Source organism: Colossoma macropomum, unplaced genomic scaffold (genome assembly GCF_904425465.1).
Source record: "Colossoma macropomum unplaced genomic scaffold, Colossoma_macropomum, whole genome shotgun sequence".
Lineage (NCBI taxonomy): Eukaryota > Metazoa > Chordata > Actinopteri > Characiformes > Serrasalmidae > Colossoma > Colossoma macropomum.
In genome coordinates, this window is record NW_023494815.1 from 27,501 (window position 1) to 49,986 (window position 22,486).

Here is a 22,486-nt window from a genome sequence, read left to right on the forward strand (position 1 = left end):
GCAGCACAAAGGCACAAGAAACCAAGAATGTCTTTAAACTGGACTTAAAGATGGCTACATTTGGAGCATATCTGACCTCATCTGGGAGTTTATTCTAGCAGTTAGCAGCAGAGTGACTGAATGCTGTTTGATTCTTATTCTGGACACTAACTGACCGGTTCCTGACACCCGAGTGATCAGCCTGTTGGGTTTGTGTACTTTCAGCAGATCAGCAGTGTATTTTGGTCCAAAGCCATTCAGAGGTTTATATTCAATCAGAAGCACTTTAAAGTCAGTTCTGTAATTTACTGGTAGTCAGTTCAGTGATCTGAGGATGGGAGTGATGTTCTAGTTCTCATAAGCGTTCTAGCAGCTGTGTTCTGAATAAGCTGTAGCTGTCTGAATGTGGTTTTGGGAAGGCCAGTAAAGAGACCACTGCAGTAGTCCAGCCTGCTGGAGACAGGTGCATGATTCAGTTTTTCTAGGTCTTTTTTCTGACATGAATTTTTTTTAACTTTGATATGTTCCTGAGACGACAAAAGGCTGCCTTCATTATTGCTTTTACATGGCTGCTGAAATTCACTATAATAGATTTGTTTACTAGTATTTAGAAGAGTCACATTAAATCAGATTCATGCTGAAGAGCTTGAGATTGAATTTTAAACAGGAACACTGGACTGACAGGTTTCTGGGTATATACACATGAAGAATGCAGGAACTCTCAGTGTGACAGAAAGAAAATGAAAGGATTTGGCTCTGTGTTTAAGAACTCTGATGGCTGTCACACACACCGGCTTTCTTTACTCCTTTATCTGACCTCTGCTGAAGTTAATGACCTGTGGTCTTATGTCTGGACTAAGCTTTAACCAGAGTGTTAATGTGCAGAAACACAGCTATATTCATTGATAATACAGTCAATAATTAAATGAACTGGATGTAAATGTTCATAAAGTAAACTCGGTCTCTAAACGTGCACAAGAACATTTACATATCGCGGCTGTCGGAACAAAACCTAGTTTCTCCAAAAAGGTAACTTTACAGGACAAAGGAAAATGTTGATCTAAATCAACAGTTATGCCAAGATTTCTGACTTCTTTACCCTCAGAGCTCTGGTGTCAAGATGTGGTACCAAATACAGTCATCAGGCTTGTGTGTAGTTTCATTGATGATTCACTGCTGTACCTACAGTTTATTGTGCCCCACCAGGCTTTCTGTGCCAGAGACACCACTGGTCCTCGAGGGGTTTAAGGTCAATAGCAGTGAACTGGGACATATTATCTAGCTTGTTATTTTGAGGCAGTACATGCTGACTAGCTCTACTTATGGAACATGACAGTTTCTCTGACCTGTCTGAAGATGTTATTGCTAAACAAAGTTGCAGTGTCATCACATTTTTCCACAGAAAGAAGCTCTGGGACCACCTGTGCTGGTGGGTGTGTTAGCCTGTCAGTGGCTGCACTGTAAGGTGTGGTCATTGTTAATGATCTGGTTAATAATGTCAGAGAAGTAAGACTGCATAGTTTACATACTTCTAAGTTGTAGTTATTGACACACAGCTTTTTGAAAAATATATGCCCATTTTGAATTTGATGCCAACAACACATTCTAAAAAAGTTGGGACGGGGGCCTGTTTACCACTGTATTTCATCACCTCTCCTTTTAACAGCACCGAACACCAGGAGAACGTTACCTGCCTGACTGCACTGTGCCAGCTGTGAAGTTTGGTGGAGGAGGGATGATGATATGGGGCTGTTTTTCAGGGGTTGGTCTAGAACCCTTAGTTCCAGTGAAGGGGAATCTTAATGCTTCAGCACCAAGACATTCTGGACAGTTGTACACTTCCAACTTTGTGGAACAGTTTGGGGAAGAACCGTTTCTGTTCCAGCATGACTGAGCCCCAGTGCACAAAGCAGCTCCATAAAGGCCTGACTGGGTGAGTTTGGTGTGGAAGAACTTGACTGACCCTCACAGAGCCCTGACCTCAACCCCATCAAACACCTTTGGGATGAACTGGAACGGAGATTGTGAGCCAGACCCTCTCGTCCAACATCAGTGTCTGACCTCACAAATGCTCTTCTGGATGAATGGGCAGAAATTCCCACAGACTCTCTTGTAGAAGCTTCCCAGAAGAGTGGAAGCTGTTAGAGCTGCAAAGGGGGACCAACTCCATATTAATGCCTATGGATTTAGAATGAGATGTAATAAAATCTCCTGTAGGTGTCCCAATACTTTTATCTATACAGTGTATGTATATGTGAAACACATGTTTTATTTAAACTGCACCTTGCTAAAGATAATAATTGATATTAGCACAATATTGGTCAAGTTATTTGATTACTGTAAATTCTCTGAAACCCAATAGGAGAATTTTTTCTACAGTATACTTTTTCACATTAGCTTGTTATAAAGTTTATAACATTATTATTAATGCCTATTTCCTTAAATTGAGTTGAAGGAAAGTTTTTATCACATTTATCATGAAGACTGAACATAAGCCGATAAAAGAAAATCAATATTTCATTGCAAGCATAAGCTTTTGAAGCATTTTTCCAACACAAAAGTAATATATACTATTCAAAAATATTATTTTAAAATATAGTTTTAACAGATAAAAAGGCATCTTCCTAATATACAACTTTTTATCATAGCACTGTGTATTGTAAACATGAATTGGAGCATATCAAAAAATTAAGGTTTTCAATTACACTTTAATATTAAAGCACAGTTTAAAAAGAGAAATAAATAATGCTCATATACACTTTGTGAAAATGTAAATATAGTAATTACAGTTCATTGGAAATATCAAAAGCGATGTTTCAACACAAAATTAATATGTTTTGCAGGCACTTAACTGAATAAGTTTTATTGCTGAAATAACACAGGCTCCTAGGACACATTTCACAAAAGTACAGTTTTGTCACAGAAAAAAGCCATTTATGAAGTATATATATTTATGAACTACATCACCATCATCAAATCAGCAAAACCGAATAAAGAATGTTTTTTTTAAAATACACTGAAATATAGATTAAGTACATAAAAAGTTAAATAGAAAGTGAAAAAATACTTTAACTAGAAACGTGCATTTCCTGAATGAAACGCAGAATGGTTGTGCAGCTTAAATGGTGCCCACTTGCTAGGTTGCTAGGTGGTTGCTACAGTGTTGCTAGTGGTTGCTATGGTATCCCAGGTAGTTGCTAAGTGGTTGTTATGGTATCCCTTGTGGTTACTAAATTGTGCAAGAGTTGTGAATTCACAATTCCGGACCCGTAAATAATTAATGAACGTTCACCATCATATCTCCTCTTTTTCAGTAGTCTGGTCAGTCCTATTCTTGGGTACAGCTTGTGTAAGCTTTACTCTCACCAATCACGATCCTGATACAGCTTTAACTGAATTTGTGTTCCCATTCCAACAGTCCCATTCTTACAGTTTGTGAAACATCATGAACAAAACCGTGAGGAAGAAAATGTGTACCAGCTTGCTTGGCACTAAGGTCACCTTAAAAATTAGAAGCTGTGCATTTCATTTACCCCTGAGTAAACATGAATAAATCAATAAGTACATAAAAAACTTATATTTTATCAATAATGTACGTTAATTAAATCAGTAACTGATCAAAGTGCTATGCATTCTCACAATCAATCATTCCACCGTCCACCAACGGGCTGCTCAAAGACACAAACACTTATTGAAACACAAATGTTTTAACTGTTAATGTTAATAAACGAAAAGATGAACTGTGTATCAAGTAAACTATCTTACTATCTTACATAGATGCATTGAGGAGTAGGGATAAACATAGAATCCAGCGTACAGTGGTTCAGTGAATGTGGTGGTGAGTGTGTGTAGGTGGGTCAGTGCGCATGTGTCAGGTGAGATGATGTAGAAAGACAGAGTGCTGCGGTCCCTGTCCAGATACACTCCTACTCTGTTAGAGGGGGAGGGGGGGGCAGTTAGGACAGTTTTCTCTTTATTGTGCCAGACAGAGTAATTGTTATTATCACAGATCAGAATCCAGGACTGATTATTGGATCCAAACATATCGTATACATTCCTCCCTTTGTATGATACTGATATACCAGCCCACTCTCCACTCCACTGAACCTCCCAGTAACAGCGTCCAGTCAGACTCTCCACACTCAGAACCTGGGAATCAAACCCAAATCTGTCATCATGAGGTGGATAACACAGACCTTCTTCCTCCCACTGAGCATTCTTCTTGTCGTCAGACAGAGAGAGAAAACTGAACACAGTGTTTGAATCCAGAGTGAGTTCAACAGCATCTGTACACAAACACACACTACACACACAAACACACACAGATTAGAGGAGACACAAACAAAATGTGTGTGTGTGTGTGTGTGTGTGTGTGTGTGTGTGTGTGTGTTATATGTCCTCAGTCCTGTTATCATGCTGGTCTGATCAATCCTGAAGAACAAACACACACACACACACACACACACACACACACACACACACACACACACACACACACGTAACTCTGTAGTAATATTAAGCAGTAGTAGTAGTACGACAGTAATGCGGATAACATAGAGAAGCTAAGTGAAAGTGAGTCAGAATTGGTCACAAGGTCTCCATATATTATGATATTGATCAGGGACCTTCAACAAAGATGTTGAGTTTTGTTTAGATTGACCTTTTGACCTTTGTATAATAAGCTGTAGTCTTTGAAAAAGTCAAAATACCAGACAATGAGTCAAATTTCTGACATAACATGTAATTACAGTGTTTACTTATCATTATTATGATAAGTAAAGAAAGTCAACATTTTAAAATAAATATTCACCTAGAGAGGCCACAGGGTATTACTAGACCAATTTACAAAAGTTAGGATCAAAATCCAGGGACTAGTTTGAAAAGTGTGGTTCACAAACTGTTAATGATTGCAAAAAAAACTTTGCATTTCTTTTAATAAACTTGTAACTGCAAATTTGTTTGGCACAGTGTACCACATTATAGGAAAACGGGTATTTGACCATAAAATAAAAGATGTACTTCACTGGTTGTTAGGAAGTGCCTACATAGAGACACCACTCAAGTTTTATCATGATTGATCAATTCTAAGTCTTTCAAAGCCCTAATAAAGCTGATGGGCATGTGGGTGGCCACAAATTCCGATGTATCAGATTGTCCTTATGTATTGTCTGTCTAATAGATGCTGCCTGCGAATTCCAACTTGATTGGATGTACGGGTGCTAAGAAACAGTTATGTAGCATTTACAGCACCCCCTAACGTAATGTATGCGCACCAAAATTGATAGGCTACCTCAGAATCTACTACTGAATAAGTGTATCAAAAATTATAGAATATTATGAATTATTTCAGCACGGTTAATTAGCATATGGCAGACATTATGCAACACATTAGCTAACAGTAGTCCAGCTGGTCATCAGGTCTCTATGATAAACGCCTACTATGTTTGCTATTTCCTGAATGTTTAGCTAATAGGAGCAATCCAAATCACAGAAACCTTTATAGACTGCTGACATATCCCATGAATTTCACCCAGTTTACCTGCTTTAGTTGATCCTGCCTATCTTCTCCATATCTGACAGACTATGACCACAAAATGTCAGACCACAGAACATTCAGAGTTAGAACTCTACATAAGACTGTAGGTAGACTATTTTAATAGCCTAAATCACACAAAGCTGAAGTCAGATCTTATTTGCCAGCTTCTCATTCAAATTTTCCCGTTCCACCTTAAATGGTGCAGCAGTTCCATTCTGGTGCCTCAGGCCACGGCCCACTCAGGCATCATTTAAGGTAGAATGGGAAAATTCGAAAAAGAAGCTGGTGAATAGGAATCTTAGTTCAGGCTCATCTAAATTACTGTGTCAGAAAATTCTGTCAGTACACTACAGTTCGGATGTGTCGATTGCCGATCACCCATCAAAACACACTACATTCAGACACAGTGTGGGCGCTGCACAGACTTTCACTTCCTTTGGGACCATCAGGACCCCAATCTGCCTGGACCCATAATCTTCTGAGGTGTTTGGTAAAGGGATGTGATCCCCTCGGGATATTAAACATTCTCCATCCATTGTCTCTCTAAGGTCGGTCATAGTTGCTTTATACCCCCTAGTTGAACATGCAGCTCTGTGACGACATTGCACAGAAACCTGTCTACACATGATTCTAATGATTACAGTAAGATATGGTAATTATTAAATGCAGCATCATCAGATTCTCATACTGACTGGTAACCACCTTGATGGCTTATAGCACTTTATTTTACAGATCAGCAATATGTGGGTAACGATTAGGGGTGTACGTTTCATCACGATGTGATTCTACATCGATTCTTTCAGCCAACTACCCAATTCTGCAGTCAAAATGTCTAAGATAATAAACAGATGAATAAATGCAGTTTTAACTGTTTAAAAAGGTGATAAAAATCCCTTGAGTAGGTTAAATGTTGTGAACACATGTGCCTCCCCTCTTCATACAGCTGTACTTACTTTTAATGTAAGTCAATGGAACCAGACTTATTCCCCAAGTCATTTTAGGCTGTTTCTTCTAGTCCCTTAATCATGAAATATCCATACAATGTAAAGAACAACAGGTATTTTCAAATTATGCCAAAAACTGAAAAACGTCAAAAATGGAGATACAAGGTTTTCTTCTGACAACAGCGTAGTAAGAGTAATGATATGGTAATATTATGGTGACGAGTTGTATTAATCTAAAAAATACACGCAATTTTTGTAGCGTTTACTAAATTATGAGTTGGTAATTGTAGTGGTAGCTAGTTGGCAATAAAATGGAAGAATGAAGGTAACAAAATAATTACCTGAAAATAAAATATTAATTTTTACAGTTTTATATAATAAAACAGTTATATATAATAAAACATATAATTACTATTACTAGTGACGACATTGCACAGAAACCAGTTTATATATAAAATAACATATAATTACTATTACTGTAAAAGTGAGCAATTCTAAACAATTAGTCAGTTTCTGTAATTCAGGTCAGGTGATAATCAATCAATCAATCAATCAACCTTTATTTAACCTCAGAGAACAATGAGGGTGACCCTCATTTACAATATTCCCAAGTTGATACAGGAAAAGGGATTGATAATGTGTAAGAACATATCAAATAATCACTGTGTAAAGCTAATAACAAAATCACAAGTAAAAGTTAATAACAAAAATGACTCAAATCAGATAAGTATAATAGAATGAAACAATAATAAAAATACATTAAAAACAGCAGAAAATATAAAACAACAATAAAAGCATTACTAAAATGTAAAAGTTAATAAAATCAAATGAAGATATAACAAAAGGAGGAAATGAAACAAAAACGGAAACTAAAATTAATTAAAATTGCTGAAATAATAATAAAATAATCATATTTAAAATAAGAATAAGATTATGAATAATAATAAAAAAGCAAATAAATGGATAAAGACTAAATAACTAAAATAAAATCAGGTACTACAGTGTCAGGCAGGGTGGAGGTGGTTAGAGAGTAAAAGTTGTGAGTGACACCAGTGAGCTGATCTTTAGTGTTTCCTGTAGTGAGCTCACTGTAACTGAAGGCAGATTTTCCCAGTTCAGTAAAAACTCTCTGTACCTGGCATGTGATCCAACCACTGGAGCGAGTCTGATAAATACCATTATTTACAGACATCATTGAAGTAATATATGCTGGCATATGGCCGGAGAGTGTTTATAAATAAAAATAAAATAAATAAACGTGTCCCGCCGTGTAGCTAGTGAGGGCGATCCAACTTTTTCATACAGTCTGCAGTGATGAGTGTTATAAGGGTCTCAGTAATGAACCTCAGTGCAGAGTGATGGACTGAGTCCAGTGGTTTGAGGGAACTGGCAGATGCGTGTTTGCAAATTGCATCACCGTAGTCCATAACAGACAGTAAGGCTGCCTCAACAATTCTTTTTCTAGCATTCATGAGGAAACAGGACTCATATCTATATAGGTAACCGAGCTTCTGTCTACATTTGCCAACCAGTTTATTAATATGGGGTTTAAAAGTGAGTTTATCATCCAGCCATATGTCAAGGTATTTATACTCTGTGACTCTCTCGATGTTGGATCCTGTCAGGGTAGTGATATTCACAGTATTAAAATCTGTATTAGATCTGGAAAACAACATGAACTTAGTTTTCTTAGCATTTAAAACCAGTTTGTGTTTACGCAAAGCAACCTGTAGGGCATTAAATGAGCATTGCAGTTTTCTTATTGCAACCTTGTGGTACTCCTTTGGACATGGTCAAAAATCTGATTTGTAATTACTCAGTGCTGCGCATTGTTGTCTGTCTGAAAGGTAATTTTGGGTCCATTTTACTGTGTTTGTATCAAAACCAATGTTTTGTAAGTTCCTTAAAAGAAGAGTGTGATCAACTGTATCAAAAGACTTAATATAATAATAAATATGATAAATAATTAGATAAATATGGCAGCACAATGCTTCTTCCTGTCAATTTCCATAACGAGATCATTTATAACCAGTGTGGTAGCAGAGATGGTGCTGTGTTTCTCCAAAGCCAGACTGATAATTAAACAGGACAGAATTTTCGTGTAGAAATGATTTAAGTCGACAATTTACTAGAAGTCCTAAAATTTTAGCTAAACAGGACAGTTTTGAAATTGGTCTGTAGTTATTTACATCTGCTGCCTCACCTCCTTTATGCAGTGGAGGTACATGAGCTATTTTCCAGATCCTGGGAATTCTGCATGAAAAAACAGAGATTAAAAATATATGTTACGTATTCTAAAAAAATTGGGGCTGCTAGACGCAGGAAGTATGGGATTTAGCTACTATGTTTGGAGAGAGGAGCTGGAGTGTGAAGAGACCTAACAGCAGGTTTCAATCAGTAAAGTCAAAAATGTGACCAGCTGCAGCAAAATGAGTGTTACAAACACTACATAGTTCGTTCTGATCAGATATCAGCTGATCACCAACTATCACGCTGGTTGGAAAGGTAGAGGAATTGTTTTTAAGGGATTTTACAGTTTTCCAAAAGTTTTGAGTGTTTGTAAAGCTGGTAATCAGATAATAATCTCATTTGGTCTTTCTAACTGCAGAGGTACACATCAATTCTTCAAAGTAAACTGGGTAACTGCAGTGAAGAGGCTAACTAAATAACTGCATTATAATCCAACCTACATGTAGGCCAACCTACAGACAGTGTTGATACGAAGGAACAGATGAGGTAAAAACACTGAATCATGGCTGGAAATATATCACATTCCTTTAGTGTTGCCTGTTAACAAAACAGATACTCAATTATAAAGCACAGATCTGGGAAAGGCTTTGAAATTAGTTCAGCTACGGAAAAAACTCAAATTGCACTACATATATCTTATTTATTAACAACTACAAAATTTGCGTGTAATTTTTAGGTTTGTAAAACTTGTTTCCAATGGACCCATTTCACAGAGAGCTGTGTGTACTTCCGATTAAGCGTTAGCAGGGTAAGCCTCACCTCTGCTCCATAAAACTACAGAAGTGATATCACAGCATTATTTTAGGGTACCATAATGATCATACTCTGAGCTACAACAGCCTTATTTTAGTTTTTCTGCACTGTCATGAAAACAATAAGAATAAGAAGTGGATGGAAGCACTGACTTAACTTTAAACAGAGCTAAAATGCTGTATGTGTGGAGTAGTCCTGTTTAAGCTGCCATCTGTCAGGATTTTGCCTTGGCATTATTCCAAATTCCTACATTAAAAACACACCAAAGTCATTTGCTGAGTGACCGAGAAGGGGTTCTCCAAGACTGCAGTGGAATGTGCTGATAACAATATGATCTTACCATTTTATGGAATTTAAAACACTGGCACACTTGAAGTGGAATATTCAGTTTGCAGAATTTTGCCTTGGCATGATTCCAAATTCTCAGAGGTGTAAGTAACGGATTACATTTACTCTCCTTACTGCGATTGAGTACAGTTGACCCTGTAACAGTACTTTTTGGAGTAGAATTAAATCATAGTACTTTTACTCTTACTCGAGTTACTCTTTAATGAGAGAGTTTTACTTCGCTACTTTAATATTTAATAACGTTACAGTGTAAAGTAAATTATGAGCGTATCATCTTATCACCCAATAATAACAAGGTGTGGTTAAATTTAAAGGATTCACATTAAAAACAGCAGCTCCGGAGGAAAACACTACAGAGATGTCCAGTTTAGTGAAGAAGGACAGAGGAGAACTGAACCAGCACACGCGAGGAACAGACCGCGATCAAACGGTCATCTGTGTTCATTTAACATGAACTAAAGAAAACGGCGTTATTATCAGCGGCCGAACACGAAACCTGCTGAGATCCGCTCTCACAGCTCCGCTCCAGCCTGAGGCGGCGTTAGCCGAGCGAGCTGATCGAGCTGAACAGGTACCGAGTTCACGGGTTTCTTCTGTCTTTATAAAGAATCTGTTTATTACACTGAAAATCTACTGCGTATACTTTATTACGGTGTCTGCCAGCTACGTTAGTTAAATACAACCTAGTTTAGCTGCTGTTTTGGAGATAAACAGTCGTGAATAACAAAAAAATCTAGTCTAATACAGGATCTTTGTAAACTCTGGACAGTGATTCTGTCGCGCTGTCGACTGGCCTGATCGGATCCATCGCCACCTCCGCGCCCTCTCCCTCTCTCCCTCTCTCTCTCTCTCTCTCTCCCCCTCTCTCCCCCTCCCCCTCTCTCCCTCTCCCCTCCTCTCTCTCCCTCCCTCTCCCCCTCTCGCTCTCTCTCTCACTCTCTCTCCCCCTCTCTCTTCCCCTCCTCCCCTCCCTCCTCTCTCTCCCTCCCTCTCCCCCTCTCGCTCTCTCTCTCACTCTCTCTCCCCCTCTCTCTTCCCCCCTCCCTCTCCCCCTCTCTCTTCCGCCCACTACCTCTCCCGCTATCCTCTCTCTCCCTCCCTCCCTATCCCCCTCTCGCTCTCTCTCTCACTCTCTCTTCCCCTCCCCCTCTCTCTCTCTCTCCCCTCCTCTCTCCCCCTCCTTCTCCCCCTCTCGCTCTCTCTCTCTCGCTCGTCTCTTCCCCCCTCCTCTCCCTCCTCATCTCCACCTCCTCTCACTCTCGCTCATCTCTCATCTCACTCGCTCTCTCTCTCTCTCTCTCCCTCGTCCCCTCCGGGTCTCTCCTCCCTCTCCCCCTCTCGCTCTCTCTCCTCTTCTCTCACTCTCCCATTCCCCTCTCCCCTCACTCTCTCTACTCCCCCTCCCCTCCTTAGCCTGCTGAATCCTTACTCAGCTATTTGTCTTTTTGACTTTCATTACTATCACTTCTGTTTTGTTTTGTTTTCTTGCCCTGTTCTGTAGACTTCAAATAAATCCGGATTACTCCATACCCTTACATAAGGTTCTAGCAATAATAACATTAAAATTGCAAAACCCGTTACATACTGCTGGCTAGAAAGACCAAATGTAGATCTTATTGGCACTTCAATGTGAAGCGGATTCAGGATGAAATGTTTTGTAGGAACTTACAGCCTTTTGGGAGGGGTGGAGAGTGAGAAAGGCAGACTTTGACAATGTGGCCTTATGGTGGGAGGTGGGGAAAACACAAATAAAGTCCTTCTGTCAGCTGTATTCTGCACATACTGCATCTGTGGTGAAGAGTACGGTTTGGGGGCTTGAGAGAGAGATAAGTCTGATTGAAGATGAGTTGGTTAAAAAGTATGATGCTGGAGTTAGTACTTTATTGGAAGGGAAAAGGAAGGCTTTGGGCTCATACCTGTATGAGCAGGCAAAAGGGGCTCTGATTAGAGCTCGTGTCTTCAGTATCAAAGATATGGAGGCCCCAACTGCCTTCTTCTTCAACTTAGAGCGGAAAAGGACACACCAAAATCCAAAGCAGTTTCTCCAACACCCTGAAGGACACTTGACCTCAGTGCCTGCTGAGATGAGGAAGATTTATACAGATCTTTACAGTGCTGATGCCACTGGTTTTGACTGCAGAGATGAACTTCTGGAGGGGCTACCAAAATTTGGGACATCACATGTTCTCAGACATTCAATTTCATAAATTGACTTCTGCTGTCCAACAACTCACCACTGGACGTTCACCAGGCATTGACGGACTGCCTGCTGAATTTTACAAGAGCTTTTGGAACATTATTGGAATGGACTTGTTTGATGTTTTTAAGTGACCAAGAGGGTGTCCTCTGTCTGGGCAGCTGTATAGCCTTGCAATTGAGCCTCTGTTATGCAGGTTGAGGTCTAAGCTGCAGGGGTTGCGGGTGCCATGGTTAGCTGATAGGGCGGTGTTTTCTGCATATGCAGATGATGTAACTGTCTTTATTAGAGACAATGAGGATGTTCAGGCCTTGACTCAAACTCTGTGCATGTATGAGGGTGCATCTTCTGCCCATGTTAATTGGGATAAATCGGAGAGTTTTGTTTTGGGACAATGGCAGGGTAGAGGGGCAACAGTTTTGCCAGCAGGCCTACGGTAGGGGTCGCAGGGTTTGAAGTATCTTGGTGTATTTCTGGGAGCAGCAGCGTATCAGGATAAAAATTGGGAGGGAGTAGTGGAGAAGGTCTGTGCCAAGTTGTCTCAGTGGGCTTGGGTCCTGCCTCAGCTGTCCTACAGGGGAAGGGTTTTTGTGGCCAACAGGTTCACTGTGCTGGAGCAACCTGACCTGCTGATCAAGGGGATCCAGAGAAAACTGGTGGATTTTTTCCGGACTAGCCAACACTAGACCCATGGTGCCGTCCTATATCTGCCTGTGCATGAGGGAGGTCAGGGTCTGATCGATCTGTCTAGCCGGATAAGGACTTTCAGACTCCAAACGGCACAAAGACTCTTGTATGGCTCAGGGTTGGCGTGGGCTTCTACTGCCTGTGCTCTGCTGCGATGGGTGGAAGGCTTGGGATATGAGAGACATCTGTTTGTGTTGCGGCTGAGAGAGATGGACCTGTCTGGGACCACTGCTTTCTATCGGTCTGTGCTGAGGGCTTGGTCCTTGGCACTTAGGACTACCAGATCTGAGGTCCAGCTTTGTTCTCTTGTTGAAGAGGAGCCTCTGTTCTACAATCCTTTGATTCCAGTCACTGGGCTGACCTTCAGAAGTATCCGTCTGCTCTTTCAAGGGGCAGGTATTACGAAACTAGGAGATCTGAGAGTTGGTGAGGACTGGAAATCTGGTGAAGTACTGCAACTGGTATTTTGTCTGTTCGACTGCTGCAGAGAATCATAGGAGAAGTGATCTCAACACTGTCCACTTCTCTTAGGGAGGCCTTAGAGCATCACTCATGTGGAGACCAGGAGCCCTTCCCTTCTCTCCCTATTACTGCTGAAATAGGGGATGATCAGGAGGAGGAGGGAGCACTTCTCTCGTTCAGGACTCCACAACTAGCTGGCTTTGCAGATGTATCCAAGAAGGCGCCGTATGACATCTGTGTGAAAGTCCTTCACAGAACTTCACTGGATGGCTTGAAGGAATCGAGGTGGTTGGGTTTGTTGGCACCAGGCTCTTCTCCACAAGGCAGCTGGAGATCCCTGTACAAGCCTCCAATCGAGAGGCTGCCTTTCATCGAGTGTGGGGACAGGGTGGGGTCTTATGTGAACTTGATGAGGAGGGGGGGCTGATTTTGTCCTTCTGAAAACAATTAGTATTTTCTTTTGTTTTTTCTTTTCTTTCTTTGTTCCCCCTGTTTAAAGGGGTGTGAGACCATGTGTATGTGGCTAGAATACGACGATAGGCCTGTGTAGAGTATTGTTTAAATAAAGTGGGTTTACAAGTCAAAGTCTCTCTCTCTGTCTCTCTCTCTCTCCCTCTCTCTCCCTCCCTCCCTCTCTCTCTCTCTCCCTCCCTCCCTCTCTCACTCCCTCTCCCTCTCCCTCTCTCTCTCCCTCTCTCTCTCTCCCTCTCTCTCTCCCTCAGTACTTAAGTAGTTTTTAATGAACTACTTATTTACTATTACTTGAGTACTTTTATTTACTAATACTTTGACTTATACTTGAGTAAATTATCACTACAGTACCAGCACTTGTACTTGAGTAGGGATTTTCAGTACTCTCTACACCCCTGCAAATTCTTACTGTAAAAACAAAGATAGTCATACCTTGTTTGCCAGAGCAGGTTGTACTTCGAGACTGCAGTGGACTACTTTGATAATAATTTGACTGAACTCTTATGGGATTTTAAATACTGGCAAATATAAAGTTTATTTGCCATTTGTCAGGACTCTTTCTTCGCATTATTCCAATTTTATAATCACACAAACAACGATAGACAGTGTGACTGGGGTGTAAGTAGCCAAAGCTAAGCCCATTATCCCAATAGCAAAAGCCCACTGCTCTGAAAACACTCGCTGTGTTGAGCAAGGCTGAAGTCCGCTTCCAGTTCACCGGCTTCTTGCTCGAATTTTCGAAAAGCCGGCTGCTGCCCCATTTAAGGTGGAACGGGAACATTCGAACAGGAAGCTGGTGAATAGTAAGCGGACTTACCTCGTATGCCTTTATAACCAGCTACACACGGACCACCAGAGTCTGACTGTGAGAGCTCGAGTACTGAAATTAGTCAAATGTCCATCTCTGCTAGCAGCCATGATAAATTAAGGTTAGCTGAGGTCGGCTCAGCTCAGTGCTCACCTTCTCAGGAGAAAATGTGCGAAGTCGGCATCCGTCTTAAAGTTCTTCTGGTCCCTGAGGAGCCTCCATGTTTCAAAGGCTTTGCCAAGATTTACTCGTGTTTTATCGCGTTTCAGGTCGTGGAGCTTTTTGGGTTGGGATCCATCTTCTTTGGTTGCCTCAACGGCTACAGCACGACAGGTTCGCCTGCCAAGGGAGTTGAAAGAATGTTGTTAGAATCGTCATTGCAGCCCTCCAGGACCATGACTGTACCCTCCTTATAATTATTCATTACTCATTTGAATTCATCACATTGACACTGGAAAGAATTCAACACCCATAATACAATCACCAACAAAGCGGGAGGAGATAATTTCTAAATATGATTTACTGACAAAAGCGCAGCCCTGTGCAGAACATTCACTACCACAACGGCAGATTTCACAAACAGAAGAACAATACAATGTATATATAGGCAAAAAGACACATGATCAAGGTGTACTACATGTCATTGATCTGAAATCTGTTTTTCACAATAACTACTTGTCATCACTTATCCACCAGTGCATGCACAAACATGAGTTTAAGCTCCCCATCCTCTAAGGTCAACTTGACCTTAAAGGCTGTATGTGTGGAGTAGTCCTGTTTAAATTGCCATTTGTCAGGATTTTGCCTGGGCATTATTCCAAATTCCTACATTAAAAACACAGACGTCATATCCCAGGAAGCAAAATTCATCAGGCCCATTTGTGGGCCACATCTTTGGTTTTGTTCTGGCGGGGTTCAGATCTGGCCCATATATTCTAAAACGAGAAGAACTAAAGTATGTGGCTCAGATGTGGCCCACACACTGTAAAATAAGTACAACATGCAGATGTGGCCTAGCTCTGGCCCATATACTGTAGGGGTGGGAATCTCTGGGCACCTCACAATTCGATTCAATTACGATTCAGAGGGCTGCGATGCGATTATAAAACTATTATCGATGCATCTTTTTTTTTTCTATACAGGATTTCTATTTTCTCACTGTGTGAGGACTTGGTAGTTTTAAAGCAAAGTATTTGTAATGATCCATAATGAATTTACTTCCAATATCTTTTATTAATAAAACAAATGGAAGTGATGTGGCTGAACTGGAAGGCTCTCATTCACTGCTCTTCTTTGGAGCACGAGAAGCTGCTGCCACTCATCTGCGATAAAATGCGCAGTTACGGTGAAATAAGATCCAGTGGTGATGGACGTCCACGCAGCACATTACAGCCGTCCTACCCGTTTTTAGTGACTTAATAACTTTGGTTTTGGTCTCGTTGTAGAGACGGGGGGGGGGTAAAAGTATCTTTGAGACGGGACGTTTGCAGCATTGTGCGAAAGCCCTGTTTCGCAACGACTGAGAATTGGTGTGCAGACTGCAGGTCACCTAGCAGCGATGCGTTATTCGCATTTATAGGCAGCGCAGTTGGTTTCCTAGCAAGTTAAATCTGCAACGAGAGACTGTCAAACAGTAAAAAGTGGCGAAGATGAAGTCGCTTCTCTTTCTCATTCCACCTTAAATGGTGCCGCATTACATTTGGCGCCTCAGTCAGAATTTAAGGTGGAACGGGAAAATTCGAACAAGAAGCTGGAGAATAAGAAGCAACTTCAGCCTCGTAAGACAGCTGAATGTTGAGAGACATTTTACAAGAAACTGATCTAGTTTTGAGGAAAGGTTTTCTGGCGGAGATGGAGGAAAGCAGCTACAGCTAAAGCTTAAAGCAGAGCAAAGTAAATCTGCGCTCTTGTTTATATTGTTTAGCCTATACTAGACCATACTGACACATACTGGACATTAAATGTTTGATTTTTGTTGAAAGGACAAAATGGCTCTTCTCATCATTTGTGTTGTGACTCCTGATCTAACCTGGCTTTTAGTGCAGAGGGAGCCGGTCGGATTTCTCACTCAACCAGTAGTGTTTTTGTTATGTGCCGTTACAGACTGTTTTTGACATTTGTGAATCAATTCAAAATCATTCACGTCCGCATTGCGATGCATCTAAGAACCGATTTTTTCCCGCACCCCTAATATACTGTAAAGTGTGTAAGTTTAACAGCTGTGGAACAGATCTGGCTCATATGTGGCACATAGTTTTGGCTGAGTACCCACCTCGGTCCCGGCCCAGATATGGCCCTGAGGATCCCACACTTATTTACTGCAGAACATGCAAAATAGTAGTAATATTTCTTCTTAATAATCAATAGGTATCAAAAGCCATTTCAGAATGAAAACTCCACGTTGATTTTGGTTACATAATAAAAATAGTACAAGACTGTAGGAAAAAGGCTTCATTTCTGTGATTGGTCATTGAGTGTGTTAACATACACTCAATAATATGATAACTAAAGAAAATCAGATTTTGTCAGTAATCCGATCAACACGTTTACATGCACTTGAATAATCAGATAATGGGAAACTCCGGGTCTACATGAGTCAGACAGTAATCAGATTTCTGCTTTACAACCAGCCGATAAACTCACAGAAGAAGATGCGACGTAAACATAATGTAAAACTCAAACTTCATACCACGGCTAAAACATCAAATCACTTTACCTGAAAATATGAACATACATCATCTAGAAGATGAAGAATATTTAAATCCTTCATTTTGTGTTTGCTTTCAGCGCAGATCCAAAAGTGTTTTCCTGCATTTTGCGACATCCACCATCTGATCTCGCGCAGAATGAGAAATCAGGAAGAATTTACATGCACTGAGAAATCTGACATCTTTATCAGATTTCTTAATCAGATTTCTAGATCGGAGTATGGTGTTTACATGACCATTTGAATAATTGGATAACTGCAGAAATCCGATTATGATCGGATTATTGAGTGCATGTATACACACTCACTGTCTGCGGTCTTTGTGTGTACATCTTCAAGGACATATTCTGCTGCTCATCCCTCAGACTACATGCCTTGAGTCAAAGAGCACTATGTTTTCCACATTCATAAATACACTTTTCACAATATTTCTGCATGAATTTGAAACCATGGCAGGCCTAAAATTCTTGAGTGAAGAGTCCACTGAAAAACAGGCTAAATCTGACTTCCTTGTGTTCAAGTGGCTTTGGAATATCATTTTTCTGACATTTAATTTTGAATCAGAGTTGAAAAAGCCTGAAAAATTATACTTAATTCTGTGGAATAAAAACAGTTGTGTATGTCACTGAAGTACAGGTGTCATCGCATTCAGTGTGTCTTTAGAAAATATATGCATACATGAGATCAAGCCAACTGTGTATGAGACACTGTTTCACAGTTTACTTTGATGAACATGAAAGTTTTCTGATTCTGTATGCAATAATTGGTATGAGTACTAGAGAACCCCCCCCCCAAAGTAAACAAATACAAAAATAGATAAACTGCTGTTCTGCTAACGATTTTGGATACATAATTTTATCCTACATTATGTTAAACATGGGCCCTTTCTGGGATGTGCATTGGATCCCACTTCAGGAAGAGGTGGGTTTCTAAACACACCCATGGTGGTAGTAACCTAAGAAGTTATACAGAGACTTTTAACTGTTTCCATCATGAGCTTACATGGGTATATTATGATCATGCTTTGTTTTGCCTACACTGATTTTCACCAGTGCAAAATCCCTTAAACAAAACAAAAAGCAGAAACATTTAGATTGTAGACAGATTGTTTATTGTGCATCACGATTATAAACATTTTCAAAGTAGAAAAATTATTAATGCACAAAAGCAAATACACAAAACAGACCTGTTTTGGTCTACTGTAGATAAACCTCATACAACAGCTGGTGAATAGACAAGTTAAACAAGCAATATTTTTTTACCAGAAAATTAGAAGCAAGGGCTCCATTTAAGTAACAAAATAATCACAGTATGTTTTTTTTTTACCTATTATAATATATAATAAGTAGCATAAGTTTTAAGTTATTATTATTATTTGTGTTTCAAAGATCTAATAAAAATACTGGATACTGACAGTTATCCTGTGACCTTAATAATAATAAGAAGAAGAAGAAGAAGAAGAAGAAGAAGAATAATGGAGCCTATCCCAGCAGTCATTGGCCGGAAGGCAGGACAGGTCGCATTTAAGAACTCATAATCAAAATTAAGATACATCCTACTCAGTAACGTCACGTGAATGAATCACGCGCATCATCAGCACAAACTAACGAGTAGAACGAGCTTCGCTGAGAAGATAATTAACTCTGATCAGCTCTCAGCTTCATTATTAGAGCGAGACGAAGGAGAAAAAGGTGAGATGAGCAGCTTTTCCACCGTTTACAGGCTTTAACTTCTGTCCGGCGCTGCTGCCATGGTAACACTGAATGATGGAGCAGCACAGTGGAGAAAAAGCACAGAATTCAGAATCTGAGTCACATTAGGGCAAAAATTCTGATTTGTGCCACTTCAGCCTGGTAATGTGAACGCAGCCTTTGTCATAGTTGCCAAGATTTAAATTCGAGGATGAGTCCAGAACTGCTGGAGAACCAAACACACAACAATATAATATTTTTATGTGATACAGACTGCATCATGCTGCAAAGTGTAATTAATAGGACCATATGTAGACGGGTGAATAGTCTCGTCCAAACGTGTTCTCCCTATACAACTCAAGAAGTATCTGCTATAAAAACATACTCTATTATTCTCCTAATTTAGTGTTACACCAGGGTGACTACTGTGGAGCAGAGATTTTTTTCTTTTGGGAAATACTTTCTGAATGAATTAAATGCTTTGTCCACAGCTGTTCCCCCAGAAAAAATTAGCTCAGAGAAGGGTTCTTAACACCTACCATAGGGATGAAATACTTAAGGTCATACTAAGCCATGCTACACCAATTATTTATGAGAACCTGTGTACAAAGGGTTTAATAAGGGGAGTTCATTTTAATTGAGACCCGTCTACACTTGGTCCTATTAATTACACTGTTGGCAGCATGATGCAATCTGTATCTCATAAAAAATATTAAGTTCAATAATAATATGTTTGTGTTGGCACCGTTTTTAAGAAATTAAACATTACTTTTTATTGCCTGTGACGTCACTCAGCCCCCCATCAGCGTCCAAATCACCTGAAAAGGGTCTCATTAGTTTGTGCTGGTTTGTGCCATTAAAAGAAACACTCCAGCTGTTTTAATTCTCCAGTTATAAAGCTATAAAGGTTGGATGAGTGATGTCATGCAGGCCCCCATCAATGTCCAAATCACACCAAAAGGGTCTCACTTATTTGTTCTGGTTTGTGCTGTTAAAAGAAATGTTTGCGCTGTTTTAATCCTTAAGTTGTTGGATAAAATTTCAAAGTTGTACTCAAAGTAATTTTAAAGTTATGATTCGTTGAAGTTTTCCAACTCAATGACTTAACTAAGCTAGAAAGTAAAATATTAAAAATAATATTAAAAAGAAACACACATTAATAAGATTAGATAAGAGCATTATGAATCTTATTTTGGAAATCCAATGTTTTTCCGCAGAAAGTTTATTTTGATTTTTATTGTGAGTCACAAATGAAATCTTTAAAAATATTAAACCATGATAGCACATCTGTTGTATGTTAATATCGGACATAATTGTTCTCATTCCGGAAAAAGGTATGTAGGGTCTGGCTGCAGTCACTCAGTCTGACATGCACCGCCAGCCTATCGATGACGTCAATGCCGTTCTGCCACGGCGAACCACTTTTGGGCACCAAGAGTCACACTGAATGTATATTAACGTTGCCGTACTGATAATGGTTTTGCTTCCTAACAGGAGTTGGCTTGATGGTTGCCGTTAGAGACCACTACGAACAAATGTATGTGGAATCAGTCCCAAAACACCCGATTAAACGATCAGAATCCTTTACACTGTGATATCAACCCATCAGGAGAACACAGAGCACCATTAGCGACTACAGAACACCACCAGGAACCAGCAGACACTTTCAGTGGGTTCTATGACTTTTTTGAACAGGGAGTTAAATTAAGCGGAATTCTCCGGTTTTATGGACGAAAAATGGATGAAGTGATAATATCGCTAAGCAGAAGCAGCCAAAAGTCACCGTGCGGCGGAGCCGCTTCTGCCGCTGTGGCAGAGAGGGAACATTAGCGAGCGCCCTTGCAGTGGAGAGGAGTCAGTTTCTCAGGGTTTTAATCAAACCTCTGTGATGAGCATCTCCAGGATTTTAAACACAGCAGTGAAAGAATGTTTGTCTTTGAGCATTTTTAATCACTAATGTGAGTGAATCTGTCCTGTACAGCCCGTTTTCAGCTCAGCTACCTCGCTGTGACACGACGAGCGGAGCGTCTCGGCTGAAGTTGAACCTTTTTAAACTTGATCAGTGGAAACTCAGGCGAGGCTGCTCAGCTGAATTATCGGTGCATTAGGAAAGCAGTAATGATTTCGGGCAGTATCAGCCATTGTTTACAGTGCGACCTGACCGTTTAACGCTAACCTTACTGTTATTCTTCCGCATTAACGAACACGAAAGAGGGAAAATGGTCTATCACACATAAACAACGATAGACAGTGTGACCAAAGCTAAGCTCATTATCCCAAAAGCAAAAGCCCGCTGCTCTGAAAACACTCGCTGTGTTGAGCAAGTGAACAAGGCTTAAGTCTTACTATTCACCGGCTTCTTGTTCGAATTTTCCCGTTCCACCTTAAATGCTGCAGCGGTTACATTTTGGTGCCTAAAAGTGCACCATTTAAGGTGGAACGGGAACATTCGAACAGGAAGCTGGTGAATAGTAAGCGGACTTACCTCGTCTGCCTTGATAACCAGCTACACACGGACCACCAGAGTCTGACTGTGAGAGCTCGAGTACTGAAATTAGTCAAATGTCCATCTCTGCTAGCAGCCGTGATAAATTAGTTAAGGTTAGCTGAGGTCAGCAGAAGCTCAGCTCAGCGCTCACCTTTCCAGGAGAAAATCCGCGAAGTCGGCATCCGTCTTAAAGTTCCTTTGGTCCTTTAAGATCCTCCACGTTTTAAATGCGTCGCCAAGATTTACGCGTGTTTTATTGCGTTTCCGGTCGTGGAGTTTTTTAGAATGATGCCGAGGCTTTTTAGGTCGGGATTCATCTTCTTTGCCTGCTGTCATGACTGTCTCTCGCTATCACGACTGTCACCCTCACTCGCTGTCACATCTCTGCAGGAGATTTTAAAGAAGTAGGCGGGGTAAACAGGCCAAAGCTGAGCTGAATCGCAGCTCCATTCCGTTCCGTCCCGGCCAGGCCGTTTCCGTTCCGTCCCGCATGTTTTTTTTTTTTTTGGCTTCAAAACCACACTGTAAAATTTGAGAAGTTGATCTTACTTAAAGGAATCAAGGAAACCGGTTGCCTTAAAAAACTTTAGTAAAAATAAATATTATTTTCAAGTTACCTTTACTTTGTCTACTACTTAAGTATACTTAATACAAAGTTGTATTTACTCAGTTTAGTTGAGTTGTTCCTATTTCAAAAAAGCATGTAAATGTAAATTTGTCGTTCCTAAGTGTTGGCAACTTATATAACCCAAGTTAATTTGACTTGACAAAAGAGTCCTGTTTACTTTATAGAATTTAGGAAACCGATTGCCTTAGAAAAATAAAGTAAGCATAACAAAGAACTGTAAGTCAGCAGTACTTTTTTATTTGAACAAAATGCCATTCTGCACACCTCAGCCTAAAAAATTTTGTGGAAACACATAAATTGTCTTTTGTTGGTAAAATTCTAAGACAATTTAAATATTTTAAAAGTCTTAAAATAAAAGTTTTAATCCAATCCTTAGTCTTAATCTTAGCATAGCTAAGCTTAGCTATAAGTCCTAAACAAAAAACTAAAAGGCGGCTGATAACATTGATGACTTCTGATGATCCTAAAATTTAACTGCATTTCAATTAACTGCATGCTGAAGTCCAACTACTTCAGAACCCAACAACTATAATAACC

The 22,486-nt window shown here is 40.1% G+C and overlaps 1 protein-coding gene across 1 annotated transcript; it reads right to left on the minus strand.

The window, feature by feature from the left end:
- Positions 1–3,647: 3,647 nt before the first annotated feature.
- Positions 3,648–21,692, minus strand: LOC118800097 (stonustoxin subunit alpha-like). The gene is made up of 3 exons (XM_036560241.1): positions 21,473–21,692; positions 14,589–14,774; positions 3,648–4,282 (listed from the first exon to the last, which is right to left on the minus strand). The coding sequence occupies exons 1-3, from the start codon at positions 21,655–21,657 to the stop codon at positions 3,736–3,738; spliced, it is 918 nt and encodes a 305-aa protein (XP_036416134.1). The 5' UTR covers positions 21,658–21,692; the 3' UTR covers positions 3,648–3,735.
- Positions 21,693–22,486: the final 794 nt, after the last annotated feature.